Source organism: Ictidomys tridecemlineatus, chromosome 4, assembly GCF_052094955.1.
Source record: "Ictidomys tridecemlineatus isolate mIctTri1 chromosome 4, mIctTri1.hap1, whole genome shotgun sequence".
In the NCBI taxonomy this organism is placed as follows: Eukaryota; Metazoa; Chordata; class Mammalia; order Rodentia; family Sciuridae; genus Ictidomys; species Ictidomys tridecemlineatus.
Window position 1 is genome coordinate 17,901,323 of NC_135480.1, and position 26,288 is coordinate 17,927,610.

General features: G+C 35.8%; 3 protein-coding genes across 3 annotated transcripts; 1 reads left to right on the top strand and 2 right to left on the bottom strand.

Moving 5' to 3' along the window:
- The first annotated feature begins 573 nt into the window (after positions 1 to 573).
- Positions 574 to 1,509, top strand: LOC101970560 (olfactory receptor 4P4). Its single transcript, XM_013360592.3, has one exon. It carries the CDS (start codon positions 574 to 576, stop codon positions 1,507 to 1,509), a length of 936 nt encoding a protein of 311 aa, XP_013216046.2.
- A 6,966-nt stretch (positions 1,510 to 8,475) lies between these two features.
- LOC101964673 (olfactory receptor 4C11) lies at positions 8,476 to 9,405 on the bottom strand. The gene has a single exon (XM_013360593.2). It carries the CDS (start codon positions 9,403 to 9,405, stop codon positions 8,476 to 8,478), a length of 930 nt encoding a protein of 309 aa, XP_013216047.2.
- A 9,462-nt stretch (positions 9,406 to 18,867) lies between these two features.
- Positions 18,868 to 19,776, bottom strand: LOC101970838 (olfactory receptor 4C11-like). Its single transcript, XM_013360594.2, has one exon. It carries the CDS (start codon positions 19,774 to 19,776, stop codon positions 18,868 to 18,870), a length of 909 nt encoding a protein of 302 aa, XP_013216048.2.
- Positions 19,777 to 26,288: the final 6,512 nt, after the last annotated feature.

Genomic DNA, 26,288 nt, shown 5'->3' on the forward strand with positions numbered 1-26,288 from the left:
TGTTTTTCATTTTAATTCATAATGGCACTTTATGAGATTGTTATCCAGAAGGTTAATATTTGACATAATGAGTTAACTGAAGAATAGTGTCACTAGACATGATCAATGTTTAAATTTATCAGTATAAAAGAACTGAATATCCATTATGCCTTTGAAGAATAGACAACTCTTGACTTTTAAAACTCCCTGGAGATTTCAAAGCTACCATTAAACTGTAATACTGAAATGTTACCTTAAAATTAAACTGGAAAATTGTGTTGTGTGTTTAAAAGTATTCACCCTGATGTCCATGGTAAGTGTGAGGGTTTGAAATTAACTGCAATCACAATTAATTTATTGTCTGTGCTATTATTGTGAGAGTGTGTCTGCCCTAATGAACTGCATTCTATTTGTAAGTTTTCTATGTATATTATCCATCGCTTTATCCATAGTGCCGATTATTCTGGATGATTCATAATAAACAAGCAATATATACATTTACTAAACAAACACATGGTTTTGAATATAAATCAATGATTTCCACTGGTCTAGTGTTTCAGGTATATTAACCTCTCCCTTTAAATAATCGAACCCATGGAAACAATGGAATATGAAAACATTACTGAATTTATTCTCCTGGGACTATTCAGTAATGAGGATGCAAAGGCTACCTGCTCTGTGATATTTTCACTTTGCTATCTTGCAATTCTCTCAGGAAACCTGGCTGTTCTTCTCACCATCAGGGGAAGCCACCTTGGTGAGCAACCCATGTATTTTTTCCTCAGCTACCTGTCCTTCATGGATGTCTGCTTTACATCCACAGTGGCCCCCAAACTGATCATAGACTTATTGGTTCAGTGTAAGACCATCTCTTTCAGTGGCTGCATGTCCCAGATGTTTTATGCCCACTTCTTTGGAGCCACTGAGATCTTTATCTTGGTGGCCATGGCCTATGATCGCTACGTAGCCATCTGTAGACCCCTTCACTATATGGTCATCATGAGCAGACGGGTGTGCTATATTCTTGTGATGGCTTCTGTTATTGGAGCCTTTGCCCATTCACTGATGCAGGTATTAATTATTATTCAACTTCCTTTCTGTGGCCCCAATCAGATAGACCACTATTTCTGTGACGTCTTCCCCTTGTTGAAGTTGGCCTGCATGGACACGGGGCTCTTGAAAATTATAATTGTCACCACCACAGGGGTGTTGTCCATTTTGACCTTTGTTGCCTTGGTAATTTCTTACATCATCATCCTGTTCACTTTGAGGACCCGCTCATCGGAGGGCCGCCGCAAAGCCCTCTCCACCTGTGGCTCCCACATCACTGTTGTGCTCATGTTCTTCTTGCCCCTCATCTTCACCTATGTCCCTATGGCCGATTCTGTCAGTGATGACAAAGTGTTTGCTCTGTTTTACACCATGATTGCCCCCTTGTTCAACCCTCTCATCTACACACTGAGAAACACAGACATGAAGAATGCCATGAGGAAAGTGTGGGGCCCCAAAAAATTATTTGAAAAGAATTGAAGCCTCTGGTTTGGGAGCCACTTGCCTGATCTTGCTGTCTTCACTGAATCAATGTCAGGAAACATCAGGTGCAGAGGGATGTTGTGTGTCACCCACAGTTGCAAGCCTTGAAGAGAGAAGAACCCTGGCCACTTTCTTTCCGATGCTTTACATTTCTGAGACTGTTCACAAGCGAAGTGAACCAGATGATCCCTAGGTCCTTCTCAGCTCTGCTATTCTAAAAGCTATTTTGTCCTTCATAACCCAAGACAAAAGGAACATCATGTTACTGATCTTGAAGCAAATTAGAAACACTGCATGATTCAGCTGTTGTGCCCTGTCTTAGGAAATGGGTATCTCAACTGAGACACCTGTTATAGACACAGAGAATGAAGAACTTCTTTTCTGAGGTTTCCATTGCAATTAAAAAATGAAGAAATGTGGAAAAAAATGTATCTGTTGTATATTTTAGATCTGTAACAAATTAAGATTTGAAAGTAGCGTGACACAATGTAGTTTTCCTACTCACATTGTAAATGATGGAGATTATTGTAAGCTATTCTTAATAACCTGTAGGTGAAATTTTTATTAATCAGAAGTTACCAATTGAGGTAATGTCATCATCAAATGGATGAAATACAAACTTCTGTCATTCCTCCTCCCATAGAAATATCAATTTGAACAACTATCAATGTACAAATATCTCTTCATAATAGTTAAAGTAATTAAGTAAGTGTTTATAGCACCTGAATGTGTAACATGGACATTAGAAAAGATGAATTGAAAAAGGCAGGAAGAACAGTTTTACTTTATGGGTGAAACCCTTTTTCCCACCTCAGTCATGAAGAGAGAGACTCTCTCTGTCAGAAAAGAAGAGGGAAGGGAGCACTGCACTTTGCCCTAGACCCGTAAGCAGGGCCTGCCTCAGTGAAATCTAGTGCTGTGCAGACTCTTAGAGCTCCAGATTCTAGTCCCTGTACCTGTGGACTGAGCTTCTTGCTCACCATGGTACCAGAGGCCCAGACTCCAGGCCTGCCTGGAAGATCTGGGGGCCTGACTCACCACTAGCCCAACTCGAGTAGCCCTAAGCTCTAGACCAATCCCACCAAATGACTGATCTTGGCCCCAAGCACTAGAATGGTCCGAGAACCCTAGTTCAGGCTGGTACCCACAAACTCAGTCTCCAAGTAGACCCTTCAGGTATAAGCTCCAAGCTGGCAGCCATGGACTGAACTTCCAAGTCTGCCCTACTGCAAGGCTACCTTCTGTAGCCCCAGATCCAAGCCTGTCCCACAAAACCAGGATTCAGGCCCACTCCAGCACCAGGCTGGCTGCTGTGACCCTATTCATCAGGCCAGCACCACTGAATCAGAGTCCAAGACAAAGCCTGCAGACACAGACTCCAGAATGGTACCATAGACTGAACTTCCAAGCCCTCCCTCATGCCAAACAGGATCCTGTGATCCCAGGTTCTGGGCCCATTTCTGTTCCAGGATAGTCCCCCTGACCTCAGGCACAGATTGGTGCTGTGGATACAGGCTCCTTGTTCAATAAGCAGCATGGCCTCACACTGAAGGCCAGCCCCTTCAGCCACACCAAATGAAAATTAAGGGGCCAGTCTTTTCCTAGTGGTCCCCATTGCTAGACCAGCTCCCCCAATGTCAGGCCTCTGAGCCATTCTTGTTGAACCAGGTTCCAGCTTTTCCCCCAAGGGCACTAGCTTCCTGATCAGCATCCACATACCCAACATGCAGGCTAAACTTAGTGGTCCAAGTTTACTCCAGCAGATCCCAAGGCCAGGATATTTCCCATGAACTGAAATTCCAGTATCACCCCTATAAACCCAGGCTCCAAGCCAGTCACCACAGACTCACAAGCTCATTTGGAGATTCAGTCTCCAGGCCAGGTCTTAGGCACTGAGGCTATTGGGTCATCTCAGTGGTAGAGGAACAAGGCCTAATCTAGTACTTAGCAGCCCCTGTAGATTAGACTGGCCCCTGCGGACACATCCACCCTGACATAATCAAGAGACCCATCTCAGTGGGTCCAGGATTCACGATAAATTTCATGGACCTAGATACGGGGCCTGCCAATTCCTGCTTACATTTCCCATCTTGTACTTTCTTGTACTTTCAGTCCACAGCAAGGTTTTCATGTCATGAATTCACAGCTCACATGTTGAAATCCTAACCCCAGCTGAGATGCCATTAGGAGATGGAAGCTTAAGGAGGTAATTCAATTAGTAAAGGAAGAGTCCTCATGCATGGAATTAATTGGTGCCATGATAACAAGAGACAAGGGTCCTTATTCCCTCCCTCTCTGCTTTCTGCCATAGAGAACCTGGCAAGAGGATGGACACCTGAAAATTAGAAAGAGGCCCTTCCCAACAGTCAAATCAACTGACACCTTAATAATGAACTTCCTAGTCTCCAGAACTGTGATAAATAAATATTTGAGCCACCTAGTCTTGTGTATTTGTTCTAAGAGGTTTGAACGGCTAGAAGTCCTTGGCATATCAATCATATTTGTTTAATTCCTGGTCTGAAAATACTGACAGCCCTGCCAATCTGCTTCTAGTTCTACTGTCTACATTGTCTTTTAAACTGTGTTCTTTGTTTTTCTTTGTTTTTACTTTTTATTATACTGTGTAAATATTTTTCTGTAGGCATATAAATAGCTCTTTAGCACTGTGGGCTAAGTTGTTAATAGGAGAAGCGTACTATAGTCTCATAGTAGGTCTCAGTGTAGCAGTGAGCCTGTTCCCTGGACAGTGATTCACAAGTGCTTCATAATCCCCCCTTCTGAGGTTGGACAGGATGGCTGAGGGGACTGGAGTTGGATTTTTTCAACTCTAGGCCAGTTGGCTCCGGTAACATCTCAGCAAGTTAGACTGTTAGCTAGTGTTTTCCTAAAGGCTCACCTTTTAAAACAGAATGCACTTTAGTATTTCAAACTGGTTCCTTTATCTGATCTTTCTGATAGAAGGACAAGAAAATTTCTGCAAATGCTTACTGTGGGAACTGCATAGAGTTCCAGCAGGTAAAACTCACAGGAGATGCCCCTGACATTAATCTCTTGTCTACTCTGAGCCTCCCAATGTTTGCCAGTTAACAGTTGATGCTTTTCTGCACCAGCACCAGTTAATATAGAGCTTTCTACCACCCCTGGGTTTTTGCTCCAGTAGCTTATGATTCCGTTTCTGTTACTCTTTCTAGTTTTGGAGTAGTAGTGTGCCTTCTGACCTCATTTCTCCTATGGATCCAAGAAGAGCTGACTTTTAAAAATTACTCATATATTTACCTTTGTTAGGATACAATGGGGACTCCCAGATGGTTTCAAGCTGAGCTAGATACCAGAACACTTTTGGCTGTAAAATGGCTCCTGCTCTTACTATTGTTAATAGATTTTCTTTTTTTTTTTTTTTTTAGTCTCTGAGATTATAATAAAATATTATTGTGACTAGTTAGTAAATAACATAATAAATAGAAATTAAGTACATTTTGTCTAAAATATATTGTTAAAGTTTATTTTGAATTAAAGTAAAATTACTGGATGTATAAGAACATTAAAAGGTATAATTCTATTTATATTGATTTTTTATTTAATTGCTATATATTTTCCTACCATGTATGATTTAAAATTTGCAAAGCATTCTTTACTTTTTGGATTTAAGTAGTCAATTATATTTCAAGAAATTCGAAAGGAAAATATTACGTGATTACGTATTCTAGCGCTCTCCATTTCTTCCTGGAGTTTTGAATTTCCATATAATGTGTGTTTTCTTGAGCACGATGTAGTTCTCTGGTCATGTGTCTGCTTTTGATTAGCAGGAAAGGTCATTGTTTTAGCTGGTTTTGCAGGGTGTCTTCACTTAATACAGGATTCTGTATTGACACTGCTTTTCCTTACTTTCAATATGCTTTTCTTTTGTGCATCAACACCACAGTTTCTGAAAGAAGTCAGCCATCATTACCTTGTTCATTTGTATATAATGGTATAATATGACATTTTGTCTCTAATTTTAACATTGGTCCTTTATACTTATTTCAATGTGATGTATCTATGTATGACTTACTTTTATATTCCTTCTTGGAGATCACTGATACTTACAATCAAAAATGGAAATATTTCACATATTCCTTCAAATACATTTTCTCCTTTTTAGGACTCTACTTATAATAAGATTAGGTCATTTGACATTGACCTACTACTTGTCACTCATCAAGTCACAGTTCATGGGTTAAAAAACATTTTGCTCTGAAATTTTAAAATACAATTTATTTCTGTATATATTCTTTTGATGAATCTTTAACTGACCCTTTCTTCTGAGTTTCCAAGTCTTGCTGGTTATACCTTCTGATTATTACTTATTTCAGATTTTTTTCTTTCTAATATATGTATTTAAAGTATAAATTTCCTTCTTGGGACTGTGGTTGTAGCTCAGTGGTAGAGAGCTTGCCTAGAATGTGTGAAGCCTTGGGTTCAATCCCTAGGGTGTGTGTGTGTGTGTGTGTGTATTCCTAATCCTACTTTAGCTGTGTCCAACAAGTTTTGGTATGCTGCCTTTTCATTTTCATTCACTGTATTCCTTTGGAATTTGAGTTTCTTTTTGATCTGAGGGGTATTCCTGAGTATCTTTAATATCAAGCCTTTGGAGACTCCCTACTATCATTCTGTCATTGATTTCTAGTTTATTTACACTTCAATTAGAGAGCATATTGTGTATGATTTTAAATTCTTTAAAACTGATCAACTAACGTTATGTCTCACCGTATAATCTATGTTGATTTGTATTTTGTAGACATATGAAAATAATGCTATTCTGCTTGTTAAATTGAATGTTCTATAGGTGACAAATAGTAAATGATGTTGCCTTCTGTACATTTGACGATTTGAAGTTTTTATATTTTGCAGTCTCTATATAGGTTCATAAACATCATGTTCTCATGTCACATTTTATTATTGCAGTTTTCAAGTACTTACAAAATTTATCCTCGGCTACATTTATCGCAATAAAATATCCATAAAAAGTTGTGTTTTTGAAGAGAAAAGCAAAATAGAAGGCAAACATAGTAAAGGCACTTTTTAGCTATCTAAATTTGAACATACTAAAATCTTCCTATGAAATGTAAATTACTTTAATGCAAATTATTCATGATTTGTGTCAACTTTCAAATTAATGCTTGTGAATATTTAATACTTCTCAATATTTAAAATAATTGCACACAGAAAGTATAGCATTGTGCATTTAATAATGGCACTAGTGTCATCTGTGTTGCACAATAGGGAAAATTTGGGGTGGTTTGGGGACATCGATATGTTAATGAAAGATGTATTTATACTAAAATATTATTAAAAATTCCCATAAAGCATTTTAAAATTTTACATTGGAAAGTTAGTCTTTCTGTTGTAAGCACAAGTTAAAAATATACTTTATTTCAGAGCAGTTTTGGGGTCACATGAAAGTTACACAGAAAGTACAAGAGAATCCCTTAATACCTGTTCTCTGCCCCTTTCAGTTCCTGTTGTGGCCTCTTGAATTGTTATAATTTTTAAACCAGTGTTAATAAATTTTTAATGAAATGTACAGATTATGTGATTGTTTCATCTTTGTATTGTAGAGTTTTATGACAACTGTGTTGTCATCTATCTATCATTATAGCACCATAAAGAAAAGTTTCACTTATCTGAAAATGTTATGTGCTCCACATATTTCTCACTCTTCTTCTCTTCCTTAACACCTGAAAACCACTTACTGTTGTGTTACTGTCTTCATTTCTGCCATTTTCAGAAGGAAATTTCATAATTCATATACTTATAATAAATATTTACTACAAAGCTTGAAATTCGCTTTTCTGGTATTTCATACTTTGTTAAAATGCATTCACATTTTAAAGTTCATTAACATCAACTGGTTGTATATATATATTTTTTATTTTGCAGTAATGAGGACTGAATCACAGGTGCTTTACCACTGAGCTACATTCATAGTCCTTTTTAAAAGTTTGAGACAGAGACTCGCTAAGTTGAGGAGGCTGGTCTTGAACTTGTAATCTTCCTGTATGAACCTCAGCCTCCTGTGTCATTAGGATTACAGAGGTGCACCACTACATCTGACTCAACTGCTAATATTCCTAGCTTCTAGTCCATGTAAAAATATCATTTTTCATTGAGTGGTCTGTGCCACTATCATAACAACTCTATAGTATGAGCAAATTTCCACAACTGAAATAAGTTAAAGAAACTTGATGTCAATCCCTCAAACTAGAAGGAATCAAATTAGTAAATAAAATATATTTTTGAAAATGAATGATTTTATTAGCAAAAGAAAACAAAACAATAAAGTCTTTATAAGATCTAAGCAACCTTCCAGAAGGGTAAAATTCCTGCCCATATTCTGTCACTGTTCTCTAAGGTTCCATGTAAACATATGGTACCAGTCCAAAGTATATACCTTCAAGTATTGGTTTGGGAATTACCTAGATTATCTCTAATGTCCATGGTAAGAAGACATTTTTACAATCATTTGCATATGATACATTCTCCTGAGTCAGAATGAAGAAATAACTTGAGGTACATAATCAGATATAATTAAGTTTAAATTTTTTAATAAATAAGATTATTTGTAAGAGTAAGAAACTGCCAGTTTGTGGATTTGAGCATGTGGAACAGTAATGAGACACAGAGCAAACCAAGCACTAATGTGAAAAAAGGCAAGAAAAATACTAGATAAATTCCAAAGATATATTAGGATAAAGCAGATAGAAACACAGAAGCAAACAATATTTAAGGCAGTAACTCTTACATTCCTGTTTGCACCTCATCCTGTCTCCTTTTCAACATAGAGCCAATTCAAACAAGACAGTATACGTGTACACATCTTTTCCTAGGGACTATTCTATTAAATCTGTTATTAGAAGTTAAATATTCCTATATACTTCTTCTACTTTAATCCAAATTAAAAAGGATTCAAAACCTTCATTCATCTCATGTCATCTGAGACCAATTTCTTGTGCTCCACAACTTCCTCATGGCATTTTTCACTTCTGCATTCCTCAGAGTGTAAATCAGAGGGTTGAGCAAAGGTGTTCCGATGGTGTAAAACACAGCTATCATCTTATCCATGGGAAAGGTGGTTGCAGGCCTTGTGTATATAAATATGCAAGGTCCAAAGAACAAGATGACCACAATGATGTGGGAGATGCAGGTGGACAGGGCCTTTCTCCTCCCTTCTGCACTGTGGTTTCTCAGCGAATGCAAGATGATGACATAGGAGAACATGAGCACAACAAAACTCACTGTACAAAGGGCCCCGCTGTTGGATACCAGGAGGAGGTTGGTCACATATATGTCTGTGCAGGCGAGCTTCAACAAGGGTTCCAAGTCACAGAAGTAGTGGTCAATCACATTGGGACCACAGTAAGGCAAACGCAAGGCAAGAAAAATCTGAGCTGAAGAATGAACACAGGACCCCACCCAGGCCACAGCCACCAACACACTGCAGACCCGGTGGCTCATGATGGTCATGTAGTGCAGGGGCTTACAGATGGCCACATAGCGGTCAATGGCCATGAGGATGAGGATTAAGATCTCCATGCAGCCAAAGAAATGGAATGTAAACACTTGGATTATGCACTCACTGAAAGAAATAGTGGTCTTCTCTGAAAGGGCATCCACAAGTGTTCTAGGAGCTATGGAAGTAGAGAAGCAGGTGTCAGATAAGGATAAGTAGAAAAGGAAGAAGTACATTGGACTGCCAAGTGCCCGACTGGTCTTGATGGTGGTGATAATCAGCAAGTTACCCAGCAATGTCCCCAAATAGAAAAGCAGAAATATGACAAAAACTATTTTCTTCCTAAATGGATCTTGTGTCAAGCCAAGTAGGATGAACTCAGTCACATTGTTGTTTAGCTGCATGATTCCATGAATGAGGAGAAAGGGCAAGTGTGAGATGGTTTATCTGCAAAAGAGAATGGAATTCATTTATGTTGTGTTCTGTTAAGTCATGGACTACTTTGAGAAAAATAGTTCATGGTGTTGCATGTGATTATGAGGTATTGAAAGCAAATTAACATTACTTTCTAGGTACCTTTCAGATATGATATCTTAATGAGTCATCTCAACACTAGATTCCTCAATTTTTAGTGAACAATTAGTAGGATATTATTTTTAAATAAAAATATGAATATGATACTTTCCTATACAATTCTTCAAATACAACTCTTATCTTTGACATGATTCTGATTGATTTTGCTCCTTAGATATTACTCCATGTTGTTATTTATTTCTTATTTTTTTCATATTAAAAAATCCTGACAGTATGTTTGCATGGTGCAACACTTAGAGTTTAGGAACCATTTGATTGCCTTTCATGAAAGAAACCTAAAGTCACATACAACTCTCAAACTAATATAATTATCTGTATGTGTAATAGATCACATATTTATTAACCTTAGTTACAAAAATAAGTGTGTGATTTATAGCTATATAATATGTGCTATTTCTCTGCATATTCCCCAATATACCAGCTTGATCTTGTCAACGATTTTGTTCAACCATCAAGCATCTTTATGACATTTACTATTTGACATATAAAAGAAACTATAATGAAAGTCTTTTTATGGTTAAAGATCCCAACTCTATTTTTACTTCTCCCATTTCTGAAAAACAATCTTAGAGCCCTCAGAGTCCCAAAAGATATTTCTAACAAAAAGGGTGTGTTATCCTACTTGATAGTTAAATGTTTTCATGGTTCAGATTTTTAACTAAATTTAGATATAAATTGTTTTTTTTTGTGGTGGTTACTACCAGTTATTTGGTTAGGATCGGATCATGATCTTCACATCCCAAATCTCACATTCCTGGAGCACACCATAGAAGCAGAAATGACAGGGGATTTGTCTTCAAAAAAAGAGACACAGTAGTCAGTAACTGATTTCATTCAATTTCTTTCCATTCTTGTCGTACTCAACGTTTGCTCACCTTTCAGATTACTTTAAGAGAAAGTTTTCACTAATACATTATAGTTGTGCATAGTAGTGGAGTTCATTTTGATGCTATCATACATGCATAGGATGTAATTTGGTCTATTTTAGTCCTCGGTATATTTCCTTTCCTCCTCTCCTCCCTCCCGCATCCCCTGTCCTCCACTCTATTGATCTTCCTTCTATTTATTTACTATTTTTTTAATTAGTGCTTTTTAGATATACAGAAAGGTGAAATTCATTGTGGCATATTCAAATATGTATGTACACTTCTTTTAACAAAGATTTCTTTTCCCGAATTTGGAAAAATAATATTATCATGAACTATCTAGTCAAGATGTTTGAAGGAATGTTCTGTAAAGACATAAGCTGAAATGCTATGTATTTAAATAACATATAGAAGATACACTTAATCTATTGTATTCCCCATATCTCAGTTATAATACTGATAAATTATTTTGAAAGATATGAATTGATCAAAACACACAGTATAATGGACAAAATTTATTCAAAATTTTACTTCTGTTTATTTTTTTTCTCTCCCCTGATAAATTTTAATTTCAACAGACTTAAATACATCTTTCTCTAAATTAAAAACACAATTGGGAAAGTATCTAATGTAGTGATTTTGAGATGAAAACAAAACCCTTTGTACTATATAATCTTGGGCAAGGATCTTAACTAAAATGTGCCTGAATCCTGACACCATAACAATTATAATATGCTCATTTTCCCTTTTACCCATTCACAAAAGGATTCATCCCAACTATTGACATTTGAAAAGCAAGTAGGCACTGGAAGCAAGATAATGTGAAAGTGCCTGTCATTCCATGATTTTAGCCACCTCTGTCAGTGTGTGAATATATGTGTGTGTGTGTGTGTAAGTATATAAAACTACTATATATATATATATATATATATATATATATATATATATATATATATATATAACATATATAACATCATTCAAATTTAGCCTATCCATTTTCAGGAAGAGTTTATTTCTATTTTACATGTATACATATATTTTAAAATAAATTATGCATTTTAAATATACATGACTTATTTAACTTTTTAATAATTTTTGGTCCTCTTCAAAAATGTAATCAATAGTATCAGAATGACATTAAGTTTGTAGCAACATCTGTGGCCATGAAGCCCATTTTAATTATTTTATGTTCCACATAAACCATAGTATATCCAACATGTATTATTTCTTAATATCTTTGAAAACTTTTTTCTGTGACTCCAAGTACATTTCAAGGATTTTTAAAATCTAAAACACAGCTTGTTTTGTAATCTATAATACTCTTCAATCAAGATAATAGGTAAAATAGTTCTCAAATTGCCAAATATTTACTGAAGTGTGTTATCATCATGTTAGGTTCGGCTGCTTTGGAAGCATACTGAAGGTTAATATGGACATCTCCTGGGATGTTTATGATGGGGAAATGAAGAATCCAAAAGTTAAAAATACGGAGTTAGGATATCCATGCTGATCTTGCTCTCTCTTTTCCAGATGTGCCTTTTAATTTTTATCTGGTTAACTTCAGGATTTATATTCTGAGAAAGATTTCAAGGCAGCTTTTAATAATTGTATTACGATGAAGGAAATTCTACTAGTGCTCTCTAAAAGCTTTCTTTACAGTTTGTAAAATAACATCACATATTACTACTTACCACACAAGCTTCCTTCCTAGGATAAAAGTATTGTGTTCTCAGGATATTATTTGCCAAGTTCCAAACCAGCACCTGTACAATGTAGATATCTTCCAAATGTTTTTGAATCAACCATTCTTTATCACTTCTGAAATGCAATAGCATTTATCACTTTTGTAGTACTACTCTGATTATCAAACACATCCACATCATTAACTGGGGCTTTCTATCTATCCTGTATGTAGAGACAAACATGCTGCTAATTTATAAAAATAGGGGGAAAAAACTAAGACTGATATTTAAATCTGAAATATCTGCAACCTGAATTAGAAGATTCTTAAACTGGAAAAGCACTATGTTGTGATGTACAATATTGGGGATGTAAAACTCGCAAACAATCATTTTAACATGTATTGTTTTTAAATTTGTTTTGATTTTCACAAATCTTTTCCCCTTAAGGTCAAAGGAAGAGGTTTTACATGTCCTCCTGATATTAATTCATATTTTTATGTGTGTATGTATGTGGTTTGGAGACAAAATGTCACTAGAGCTAGGCACATCCCCTAATGCCTGACACAGAGGTACACACCTCTAATCCCTGCTAGTTGGGAGGCTGAGATAGGAAGATTGCAAGTGTGAGGTCAGCTTTGGCAACTTAGGGGGACCCTGTGTCAAGATTTTGTTAAAAAAAAAAAAAGACTTGGGATGTAGTTCAGATGTAGAATGCTCCTGCCTTCAATCCCTAGTATCATAAAAACCAAGCATCAAAAACAAAACAACCACAGCAAAAACATCATCTAAGAACCAATGTACTCACCTCAAATCCTCAGACAAAACCAGCCAAATTCAGAATGGAAAAATTTGTCAAAATGACATTAATAAACAGATAACCTATGGGCATGGTGGATACCAGGATTGCTGAAAGCAAGGGATACAGCCTTGTGTGGACAACAGAGGCAGGTGGAATACGGCGCCAGGGGTCTCCTATGATTCCATGCTACAGAGGGGACACTGCAGTGAGGAGCTCTGCTGCTCCTTCAGGCCTCTCTCTAGAACTACCCAACCTTCCCAGATTTAGTCCAATACATCTAGAAAATCTCTGCACCTACTTTATTTCTATCCAGAATTTCCCATTCTTTGTGGGAAATCTGACATGTTCCCATGATGGTTCATCCCCATAACCCAAATTTGAGAGTAATATAATCTACCCTTCTTGAGCTCCTGACTTTATGTAATTGAATACCATGATTCCTGCTCATTGACCAAGAGATGCTCTGGAGGACAGCTTGGCATGTGGTCCAGAGCTCATGGTAAAATTCAGGACCATTGCCCATGCATTGTGTATCTGGCTGTCCCAAATATAATCAAACCAATATACAGTTATTTCTCTTTCTAAGCATTATGAGACAGCAGGAGCATTGTGGGGAAGCCAGGATAGAATGAACAACCCATGGAACAAGTGTGGACATGAGTAAATATTGAGAAAAAGGAAAGGCTCTTAATCCAAAATATTTTCAGGCACTCCCTCCCATGCTTGATCTATCTATCTATCTATCTATCTATCTATCTATCTATCTATCTATCTATCTATCTCTCTATCATCTTTCACTTTCATTATCCTGTGTTTAGCCTATAAAACATCATCATGTTTACTCTGAACAATAATGATTTTACTTGTAAGTATCAGAAATGTGTCAAGTACAAGCTATGCTCCTATAATATCATTTACAAAACATGCAAGGGATACTAATCGTGTACTGTGATAAACCATATGTATTTAAAACTCTCACTCAGAGATGGAAAAGCAGGCATTCTTTAGTAGCTTGTCATAGTCATTATTTCCAATAGCCAGTTCTCTGAGTTCTGACCATGCATAATCTCTTCTCATTTTCTTGTACCCACATAACTACTAAGGATGTATTCTGCCTAGAAACTTAAACATTAACAGACTTTTTTGTTTTTCCATTTGAATGAATTGTGGTAAATCTTAATGACAGCATCCCTTTTCCCCACAGAATGATGGTTTTCACATGCGATGCTCATAAATTATTGATTGAGTTTAAAAAATCATTTTCTCTCAATAATTATTTTCATTAATTTTTCCTATATTAACATTAATCTAAAAGAAGCCACTTTGTGTTGTTCTGTTTTAGAAAATATCTTTCTTTCCAGAGTATATGTCGATAGTATAGTCATATAGAATTCTATAGGAAACCTATAGAATTAAATTTGAAAGTTATATTGGATTAGTTTATCCTAATGTCTGTCTGTCCACAAAGATAATAATCTCTCACCTGTGAGAGGAACCTCTGAATTAATGTCAGGTATGCTCATCCGTTTTTGATAGTGCCCTTTTCGTAGAACACTGGAAAGAAAAGCTCCTCTCTATATTTTGGGAGGGGTATTTTAAAACACAGTGATGTAAGTTATTAGTGTGCAAGTGAGTATTATTCCCCAAGGTCTCTTTGCTATGCTACCCATCAGCATTTCAACTGCAATACACTTCCAAGTTTTGGGCTTCTACTTTGACTACAAGAATAGCAAGCAGCCAGCATGGTGACACATGTCTGTAATCCCAGCAAGTCAGGAAGCTGAGACAGGAGGATTGAGAGTTCAAAACCAACCTCAGCAAAAGCAAGGCACTAAGAAACTCAGTGAGACCCTGTCTCTAAATAAAATACAAAATAGGTCTGGGGTTGTGGCTCAGTGGCCAAGTTCCCCTGAGTTCAATCCATAGTACCCAATAAAGAATAGTAAGTAAAACTTCCTTACAAAAAGTCAGATACAAACAAGGGTTTTGACATGTTAAGTACTTCAGGCTGAACAAAGGCCCAGGATAAAAGAGAAAAATCGACAATGGATAAAGAAGTAGAAAAAAGAGATGGGAAAGAAGAAGAAGAAGGAGAAGGAGAAGGAGAAGGAGAAAGAGAAGGAGAACTGTATCATTAGCAAAAAAAAGGAAGTGGATAATCAAGACAGGACTCTTCCTATCCAATGCCCTATGTTGCCTCATCTTGCTCTACAAGACAAGTTTTCCATTTGCAAGTATAATCTAATGTCTGTGTTGCATTCTGAAACCACAGGTTCCATGCTGTAGGCTCCAGATATCCCCCACTACAAAAAAACAAATTCATAACAAATATTCTGAGGATTAATTAATAAGTACCTTGAGCATGGACTGCAAAATAATTTTCAAATTAATTTCCACTTGTCTTGTTAACTCCTATGAGTAAAAAGACACCCCATGACAAAGACAATTGTGTTGAAATGATTTTATTTCGCCAAATACTTATTGACTACTTTTTTGTGTGCTATATTATGTTTTTGTCACTTTGTATAAGTTGTATTTTCAATTCACATACACATTCCATAAGGTATAGATCCACAGTAGTTCATGAGAAAAACGTGAAGCTCATAGATGTTAAGCTGCTTGCTCAGCTTACATGCTTAGTAAATTCAGTAACAAGGTTTGCACTAATGATAGTCTCACTCCATGGTTTTTAATATTTCCACATATTTTTCTTTTTTAATATTTTTTATTTGCATATGGAACACAATATCTTTGTTTATTTATTTTTATGTGGTGCTGAGGATCAACCCAGGATCTCACACCTGCAAGATAAGCACTCTACCACTGAGCTATAGCCCTAGCTCTTCCATATATTTTTCTATACCAGTTAAAGACAACAACAACAAACAAACAAGCAAAGAATTCTAGAAAGCTGTAGAGCACATTTCTGTTGGCTGAGTGATGTGGCCTCAGGTTGTGGACCTTAAAATCCATAGTAAGTTATTGAGGTCATGTTGAAATTCAGGTATCCATGGGATATGCAAATAGAAAAGTTTCAGTTGACAGATAAAGACCTAAAGACTGATGAATGTTTTTTAAAAGTCTGAATTCTCAGACAGGGCTGTAGAATTAGTTTTCGTAATAATTAGTTTAAAATATTAATTTAGATTATGATATTGAGTGAGTTCATCTGAGAAACCATTTGAGATATTGGAAAAGTTAATCACCTTTAAAATGTAAATTGACACCAATCTCCAGGCAAAGCTTAATTTTGGAGTCACTATCCACGCTTCAACATGACTGATCTAAAGAGAAATTATGAATTCTAATTGTCCTTGCATTTTAGGAACTTAATTTGTTTGAAAATTATCTTTGATAGGAGACATGGTTGAAAAATCCTCTGTTGGGGTAATGGAGTATGTGTGCTTGTGCGTGTATATGTGTGTGTGTGTGTGTGTGTGTGTGTGTGTGTGTGTGTGCATGGGTCTTGGTGTTATGCAGGGAGAAGATTAAACAAATCTATGCTGGACACATATTCCCATGCTCTATTGAATATGAGACCCTCATTGTGCCTGGTGTGTCAATTGTAGGACAGCAATGTGAGCACTGGGCTTTATTATGCTTCAGGAAACAAACAAACAAAAATGGACACACAAACAGAATAAGAAGAAGCTACATAGGGAAAGAAGAGAAATGGAAGATGTTTTTGAATATCAAAAGCACTAGTAGTCAAATTAAAGCTGAGAAAATAAGCTAGGCATGGTGGCATACGCCTATAGGACACGGTCATCTGAAGGTTGAAATGAAATAACTACAATGACCAGGTAGTTATTTGTTGCTTGGGCAACAAAGACCTTTTCTTAAGAAACAAACAGCATACTACAGTGACATAGCCACATCAATGTTTTTAGCATTTCAACACACAATAGCTAAACAAGGGAATCAACGTAGGTGCCCTTCAACAGATGAATGGATAAAAAAAATGTGGTATGTATCCAATGGAATACTATTCTTCAATAAAGAAGAATGAAATGATGGCCTTTGCTGATAAATGGATGGAGCTGGAGAATGTCATGATAAGCGAAATAAGCCAATTCCAAAAAACCAAAACCTGAATGTTTTCTCTGATATGTGGATTCATAAAAAGGGGGCAGGGGCTAGGGAAGAATAGAGTTACTCTTGATTAGGCGGAAGGGAGTCGGGGGCAATATAAGGTTAGAAAGGATAGTGGAAGGAATTGGACATTATTACCTTATGTGCATATATGATTACATGACCAGTGTGATTCTACATCATGTACAACCAGATGATTGATAAGTTATACTCCATTTATGAACAATGTGTCAAAGTGCATTCTACTGTCACATGTAACTAATTAGAACAAATAAAAACAAACAAACCAAAACTGTGAAAGTGAAGAAAAATATATTTTTTTGTAAAGTTCTGTGATACCATATCCATCCAAATCACAATTTTGGAGTGACTGCCCATTCTTAAACATGATTGACCTAAAGAAAAAGTATGAATTATAATTACCTTTGCATTTTAGGAAGTGAATGGCTTAAAAAATTATCTCTGAAATAAGACATGGTCTGAATTGGCCATATTTTCCCATTTAATAAAGCTGAGGCTGGGTGCATTATGATAATCGAAACTAAGGAGCATTGACTTATCATGATACAGCCCAGGGCTTGCAAAACTACCATGGAGCTGTTGAGTGCTCCTCGCACTTGAGCATGACAATTCCATTAACAATTGTAAGTTGTGAATAATCTGTACAAACCCTTTTTAGATAGCACAAATAAACTGGTGGTGCATGCTTATAGTCCCAGCATCTTGAGAGTTCCAGGAAAGGAAGATTGCTAGTTCACAGCCAGCCTCAGAAAATTAGAAAGGCCCTAAGCAACTTAGTGAGACCCTGTCTTTAAATAATACAGATTTAAATAATACAGATTAACTTTAAATAATACAGATCATACCATTTTTGTTTTCCAACTGGATTGGATATCTTTGCTTTACAGTCTCTAAAACTATGTTGTATTTTCAGTATAGTTAAAACAAACAAACAAAAACTTTCAGTTTAGTTTGCAACATCTATTGTTATATCTTTCTATTTTTTGAGTCACACAGTTTTTTATTATAACTTCAATCTACTAATTGTACCTGAATATCTCGAGATTTTTCACTAGCACATTTAGGAATCCCATATAGTATTTTATCTTAGTAGCCAAAGGAAACAATAAATAATAACAAATATAGAATGTAATAAGTAAAGCATCTGACTAAAAAGAATGTGATTTTTCAAACAGAAACTAGCCATGAGATGAAATGTGAAGTCTTGATACACTGAATCCATTCCTTTGCCCTAAAATGTTCATGAAGAAGCCCAGTACTTTGCTGGAAATCTGTTATAGAGAAGAAATTAAATACAAATCACTGTACATTATTGTTGATGCTCACAAGTTTGAACAGGTTTTAATTTTATAAATGTCTTCCTTCTTACCAAACTTGTATACAGACAGTGTCATGAGATGTAGCTCACAGGCACCAAGGCTAGAACTGAGCTCTCAGAAACACTATGAGCCAGAATTAATATTTTGGGGAAGCTTCTGTATATGAGTCAAGAGAACAACTCGTAAGTAAGGAAATCAAATGTAATGATATTACAATTCAAAGAGGTAGTCAGGATGGTAGAAAAGGAAAGTCTCTAAAAATTCTATTGCAACAAGATTATTTGAATACTCTAGCTCTGACACACAAATAAACATGAACTAATATGATATATTAACTTAAAAGATTAAGAACCTTAAAACTTATGCAATAAGAGTAAGATACTTCCACAATATTCAGACATGATTACATTCAATATTTGTACTTATCACCAAATCATAACTGAATAAGTATGAGACATGGCCCTCAGTTCATCCCGTATTTTCTGATGCAGTTTTAACATGCCACCAGTTTTTTTATGGCACTTTTCACCTCTGCATTCCTCAATGTGTAGATGAGTGAGTTGAGGAAGGGTGTGCCAATGGTGTAAAAAACTGACACCATTTTGTCCATGGTGAACGTCATTGGGGGGCGTGTATATATGAATATACAGGGACCAAAGGACAAGACAACAACCATGATGTGAGACGTGCAAGTGGACAGTGCTTTTTTCCTCCCTTCTGCACTGTGATTTCTCAATGAATGCAAGATGACAACGTATGAGATCATCAAAATCACGAAACTGCTGGAACAAATTGCCCCACTGTTAGACACCAACAGCAGATTGGTCATATATGTGTCCATGCAGGCGAGTTTTAACAAGGGCTGCAGATCACAGCAGTAATGGTCAATCAAGTTGGGTCCACAGAAGGGCAATCTCAAGGCCAGGATAATCTGAGAAATGGAATGTATAAAGGACCCTATCCAGGCAAGGACAATCAAGATGTGACAGACCTGCCTCCTCATGATCCTTGGGTAATGCAAAGGCTTACAAATGGCCACATAGCGATCAGCTGCCATGAGGATGAGGACAAAGATCTCCATGCAGCCAAACAAATGCAGTGCAAAGACCTGTGTCATGCATTCATTGTAGGATATGACTTTCTTTGCAGAGAGAGCATCCACAATTAATCTAGGAGCTATGGAAGTGGAAAAGCAGGAATCAACAAAGGACAGATAAAATAAGAAGAAGTACATGGGGCTTCCAAGCATCCGGCTGCACTTGATGGTCACAATAATGAGCATATTCCCCACTACAGTCCCCATATAGAAGATTAAGAAGATTAAAAACACAATTTTCTGACTCAGAGGATCCTGTGTCAATCCTAGCAATACAAACTCAGTCACATTGTTCTTTTGCTGCATCATCTCAGTTGATATGTGGGTGTCATGGATGGAAACCCTCAATCTGCAAAGGAGAAAAGAAGAAAATGTAAAATAAATACTAAACATGTGCTTTGAACGTAAATTATCAAACATAAAACTTTCCAAGGGATTATCATTTAAGGTTTTATTTTTTCTGAATAAAATTGAATTTCTAAAATTTATTTAATGCATTTACCAATTACATGTGAAAATAAGGAAATAACAAACTAATAAAAAGCAAGGGCTTCCTCAAGAAAAGTAAATATGACTCTATTGAACTTGTTATCAGAGGATAAATATCCAACCAAATGTGTTTCACTGGTTTTCAGTAAGGACTTATCAATATCAGGATGGTGCATTGCAAAACTACAGAAAACTTACAGTTTCCTTCAATAGCCTTTCACATTATTGGAACCTAGAGATACCATTAAAATACACAGTTATATATATATATATATATATATATATATATATATATATATATATATATATTATTTTATATTATAGTGATTGTTTAAATATTTGACATTACTTAACCCATTATATTCCTTTGTCCTTTATGTAGGATACCTGTAAAATGATGAATTGAGCAATTCTGTAAGTGTTCTACAAAATATAGGTTTTTATAGATAATCTACATGTAATATTGGGGATAATAGGTTAATAGAATCTAAGCATAGAGGTGGGGGAAGGGGGCAGGAAAGAAAGAATAAACATTAAAAATTAGCATTGTGTGACAATCCAATCAGTCTGGTCTAGCAGCACTGAGCACTTTTAACCCTGAACTAATTTTATGTCCTTAAAAGTAATTATTGAATGTTCTAGTTCTTTTCAATTCAACTTAAGCCTTTATTTTAAAACATTTTTTAATTATACTTTTTGTTCAAAGTTAAAATTTCCCATTTAATTTTTTTTCTAGGTACTCAGCAAGTTTTCATACAATATAAGCAGACACTAAGAACATTATGGAGAAAAAGAGGGAGAACAGCTGACATGAATAAAAACATTTCTCTAATTTTCAAGTTTATGAGCGGCACTAGGGGTTTATAAAAATCATTTCTGGATGCTTCATTTATAAATTAAACTTCCAATGGAGTTTTTAGTAAGTAAATACTTGAGTATTCTATGACTTCCAATAAGAAAAGATAGATACAAAAAGGGAATCAATATTAATTTTCATTCATTAAACACTGAACACATTGATTTTTTACTTTATGTCATATATTCCAAATAATAGCCCCATCAACAGCAAAAGATATGGCAAAATGGTGTGTGTGTGTGCTATATATATATTATATTTGACATATAAAACCATAATTTCTTCAAGTACAAATGGATCACAGATCAGTATTAAAAACCACAGCACAATTTAATAGAGACAGCATATGAACCAATGCTCCATTTCATTCAGAGTTTAATGCATTCAAATTAAAATTCCAATTGGATATCTTTTGTGCCTATATCAGTTCGATGAAGCAATACTTTGATTACTGTATTTAAACAAAATATGTGTAGAAATGTGTGAGAAACAGTCAATTTCAGGTATCTTTGATGGGAATTTAAGGGCTTACAAGCTCTTAGATAGTGATCTCAAAGCCTTAATCTCATGCCTGCATACAGACATTGATCCAGAGATTGCTTTTACATAGATACAACCACTCAGGCACCCACAAAAAAATCATTTTAGAGCTGATAAACAAGTCCAACAAAGCAACAGGGAACAAGATTAGTACTGCACCTTTCAGTGGTAGTTAAAAGCAACATCAAGAATCATCAAAGTGTCAATGAAGTAATCAAGGATGATTAAGCAAATACTAATTACTATTAAGCAAATACTAATTACTTTCAAGCACACATACACAATTGTTTCTAAAATACACTGTAAATTGTAATTCAAGATTTCAACAGGGGTCAGGCTCCATGGTGTGAACTTGTAATCCCAGAGGCTCAGGAGACTAAGACAGGAGGTTCACAAGTTCAAAACAAGCCTCAACAAAAGTGAGGCACTAAGCAACTCAGTGAGACTTTAAATAAAATACAAAATAGGACTGGGGATGTGGCTCAGTAGTTGAGTTTCCTTGAGTTTAAAACTTAATTCCTGCTACGCTCCCCAAAATAAAATATTTCGACATGGTATTCTCATAGGATGATAAAATCTTCATTAACAGGAAAATATGCTTATATATATGTACATCCTTATATAAATGAATATTATCTAAAAGACTATAAAAATATTTGCACAGGGGATACTGCTTTCTTCTCACTCATGATGTGAGGAAGTTATATTTTTAAACTACTCACTTTAATAGTACTTGAAAATATATTATAATCATGCCACAATAAAAAAGTGGAAAAACCTTACCTTAGGAGAGGGTGTTATTCGCATCAGCATGTCATTGATCCATCACAACTGCCCTCTGCTGTGTACAGGATGAACATGTTAATTTTAGACAGCACTGAGCTCCAGAAGCAGGACTACTATGTTGAGTCTGTATAGAGGTATTATGTGAAACATCATAAACCACCACATGCATTAACTACAGGTTCACTTTCATTGGGTATTTTCTATTCTTTACAGAAGCCCTTTAGGAAACAGAGAAGAGAATATTTTTGGCTTCTATGAGTTAAAGCAATATAAAATATGTTCATCTATATCAATATGTCTTTTTTCCTTCCATATCTGTATGGATAGATAAGTTTAGATAGGTACGCATCCTAACACATTTACATGGCACTGCGCATGTGTGTGTGTGTGTGTGTGTGTGTGTGTGTGTATGTGTGTGTGTTTTATAGGCATAAGAATGATATACATTGGAGTAAACTAATATTAGAGAATTGAGAGATTTTCTATAGGTAAAAATAGATATTTTTCCATACCATTCTATACTTACCTGCTATTGAAGAAAAGGTATTTCTACATCCCACAATAACCATGGCAACATCTAAAATATCAAAAATATTATTTTTATTTATATTTTACAATCCCATCTATCAACAATCATATTTACTAGCGCCCATTTCTGTCAGGATATACAGTATCTGTTTGTTTGTTTTTTCTTTTTTTTTTTTAATTTTATTTTTTGGTACTTAGTTGTACATGACAGTAGAATCCATTTTGATAAAATTATACAAGAATAAGATATATCTTATTCTAATTAGGACCCCATTTTTTGTGGATGGACCCAATGGTGAAGTTCACTTAGGAAAATTATGTTACATTTATTCTACTGTCTTTCAGAATATCATGCTAAGTGAAAAAAAAATCCAGTCCACAAAAACCAAAGGTTGAATATTTTCTCTGATATGTGGAAGCTAAATCACAATAAAGGGGAGGAGAGGAAGAAGAGAAACTCAGTAGATTAGACAAAGGGGAAAGAATGTAAGGAAGGGAGGATAGGAATAGAAAAACAATAGAATAAATCTAACATTTTTTTTAAATCATGTTCTCACTTTAGATTGTAAAGCATTCCTATAAAATACCTTAAAGGTCTAATGCTTCAACAAAGCCCTGGAGTGTGTTAAATACTGGCTTTGACATTAATCTGATTCATTTTCTGCAAGTTGGAATACAAATCATGCCCACCTTACCAACTTCGGCAAGATTGGAATGCAAGGTTAGAATGAATGTTCATCTGCCCTCTTTCTAAAGTAATTTAGAGTCTATCTATTCAAATGAGAATTTTTAAAGTGCTTCTAAGTCAATGCCTGATTATTCTGCAATGTCTTTGGCCTCACCAAGAAGTTTATGTTCTCACCTGCATGCTAGAAGGAAAATTAAATTGGCTGAAAATCTATTCAGCAGTTTCTGAAATCTACCCCCACACAGGATTTTCACTAGGACTTTCCTCCCTTTTGTCCACCTTGGAGGTGTATTTCAAATGAATGATGCAAACCATAGGAGTGGTGGAAAGAAATTCCCTCAAGTGTTCCTTCCCCCTCAGGAGAAAAATGAGTCATATATGATGAGTAACTTAATCTTCAATTTATTTCAGATTATGGGATAAAGAGGTTGTTTATTCTTGCCATGAAGGTATTAATTTGGGTGATAAATGATGCTTTTGATTGGGAAAAAATGTAGGAACTGGATCTATCTTTCCAATACTGTCTCCAATAAAATGTCAGGGCCTTCTTGAAAGAGTTTCTGCTTCCAGATCTGGACTGGGAATACACAAGAGCAAATGGAGTGTCTTACAGTGGTAGAGAATGAGGATGTACTGAAACACAGTGATGGGTATGTGAGATAGGGACACGGAGTCTATTGATAGAGCCTAGAGCTGTCAAAACTGTAAAAATATAGCAGCAACATAAGTAAGTAAACCATACTGAAATACAACCTGAAGTATGGCATATCCATCCAAGAGTCCGCAGTGCTATAATTGAATAAATAAACTAAATAAATAGAGGGGAGTAGAGAAACTCCTAATATAAATTTGAAGTATTTACAGAAATAAGGTGTCCTGGAAGTTTCAGAAGACACCTATGCTTCTTCTTGTGGGCTGTGCATAGTGACTTCCTTCCAAACAAGACAATATGGAATGAGGGATGAGTGGCTACAGATAGGAATGTGACCATGGCTGCCTCAGTCAAGTGATCAAGTTCCTAGCAAGTGTGAAGTCACACGGGTAGCACATAGCCACTGATGTGCCATGATGAAAATGAAACTACTTCGTTAATATTCCTTCCTCCAAAAGCTCCCAATTCAAGGCCTGAAAAACAGCAGGCAAGCAATAATTGAGGATGTTTGCTGGCAATGTTTGACTTGCATTCCTGAAAAGTGTCAAAGTCATCAAAAACAAAGACAGTGTCAATTTGTCCCTGTCAATTTTTACTGTCCAAAACATAATAACTAAATCAATGTGTCATCTTGGACAGGATTCTGGGGGGGGGGAAGAAAGGGCAGGATGTAAAAATAAGGATATCTGAATAAAATATGAATCTCAGTTAATAATCATGTACTAATATTTATTCATTTGTTTTGAAAAAATGCAATCAATAAATTAGCAAAAGACCTAAACAGATACTTCTCAACAGAAGAAATACAAATGGAAAATAAGTACATGAAAAAATGTTCAATATCTTTAGCAAGCAGGAAAAAGCAAATCAAAACTATTTTGAGATTTTATCTCATTCCAGTCCAAATGAAATCATCAAGAATACAAATAATAATAGACGCTGACAAGGGTGTAGGGGAAAAGGTACATCCACACAATGAATTTGACTGCAAATTAGTGCAGTCACTTTAGAAAGTGGAATGGAGATTTCTTTACAGACTAGAAGTAGAATCACCATCCATCTAGCTTTCCCACTCTTTGGTATTTATTTAAAAGAACGAAATCAGCATATTGTAGGGATACAGGCACGAAAATGTTTATACAAGTGCAATTCACAATACCCAAGTTATAGAACCAGCCCAAGCATCCATGAGAAGATGAATAAATAAGGAAAATATGGTACATATATACAGTGAAGTTTTACTCAACCCTAAAGAAGAATGAAATTATGTTATTGAGTGGCAAATGGATGGAAATGCAGAAGTTCATGCTAAGTTAAATAAACCATACCCAGAGTTAAGGGTTAACTTTTTTTCTCTCTAATGTAAAAGCTAAGGCAAAATAAGAGGGAAAGTGGGGGAAGGAAGTGTGAAAATAGAAGGGAGATCAAAGGAAGGAGAGATTGAAGCTCAGATAATTACCACTGCCTCATCCCAACAGACCATCGCTACTCTGCTGCTTTCAAGTTTTTGACACCATAGATGAGTTTTGCCTCTTCTAGAAACTTATATAAATGAAACCAGAAGTAATGCACTCTTTTATACATGGGTTCTTTCACTCAGCAAAAAATTTTGCTATTCATTACAGGTATTGTGCAGATCAGGGCTTCTCTCCTTGTTCTTGCTGAGATGTATTTCATTATATATATACCAGATTCTTCATTTTTTTCTATTGATAGTAATTTGAGTCTCTTCTTATTTTTGCCTATTATTCACAAACCTGCCTAAATTGTACAGTACATTCATAAACATACTTTATTTCTTGTATAAAGAGCTGTGAATTGTATTGTTGAGATGCATTTTAAGTGCAGATTTACTTACTTGATGAGCAGTCAGAACTTTACTGGAAGTTGTGCACGGTGGTGCATGTCTATAATCCCAGAGGCTCAGGAGGTTGAGACAGGAGGACTGTGAGTTGAAAGTCAGCCTCAGGAACTTAGTGAGGCCATAAGCATCTCAGTGAAACCCTGTCTCTAAATATGTTAGAGTCTATAATATAACAAGACTGGATGGTGCCTGGCAAAATGCCAGAGGGAGTGGTTTGTGAAGTAAGGCCAGAGAGCCATTAAGTGTGGAGATTCCTTATTGGTTGACTGCTGTATCTAGTTTATGCTAATTAAGATAAGCTGTGTGGAATGTATAAATACCCCTCCAGTCCTACAATAAACGGCTCCTACTCCTGCTGTATCAATGTACACAAGTTGTTCGTCACCCCCCGGCTATTTTGCTGCAGCCGGACTGC

Excerpts from the sequence above, each read along its gene's own strand:
- LOC101970560 (XM_013360592.3), top strand. The coding sequence starts at position 574 with ATGGAAACAATGGAATATGAAAACATTACTGAATTTATTCTCCTGGGA.
- LOC101964673 (XM_013360593.2), bottom strand. The coding sequence starts at position 9,405 with ATGCAGCTAAACAACAATGTGACTGAGTTCATCCTACTTGGCTTGACA.
- LOC101970838 (XM_013360594.2), bottom strand. The coding sequence starts at position 19,776 with ATGCAGCAAAAGAACAATGTGACTGAGTTTGTATTGCTAGGATTGACA.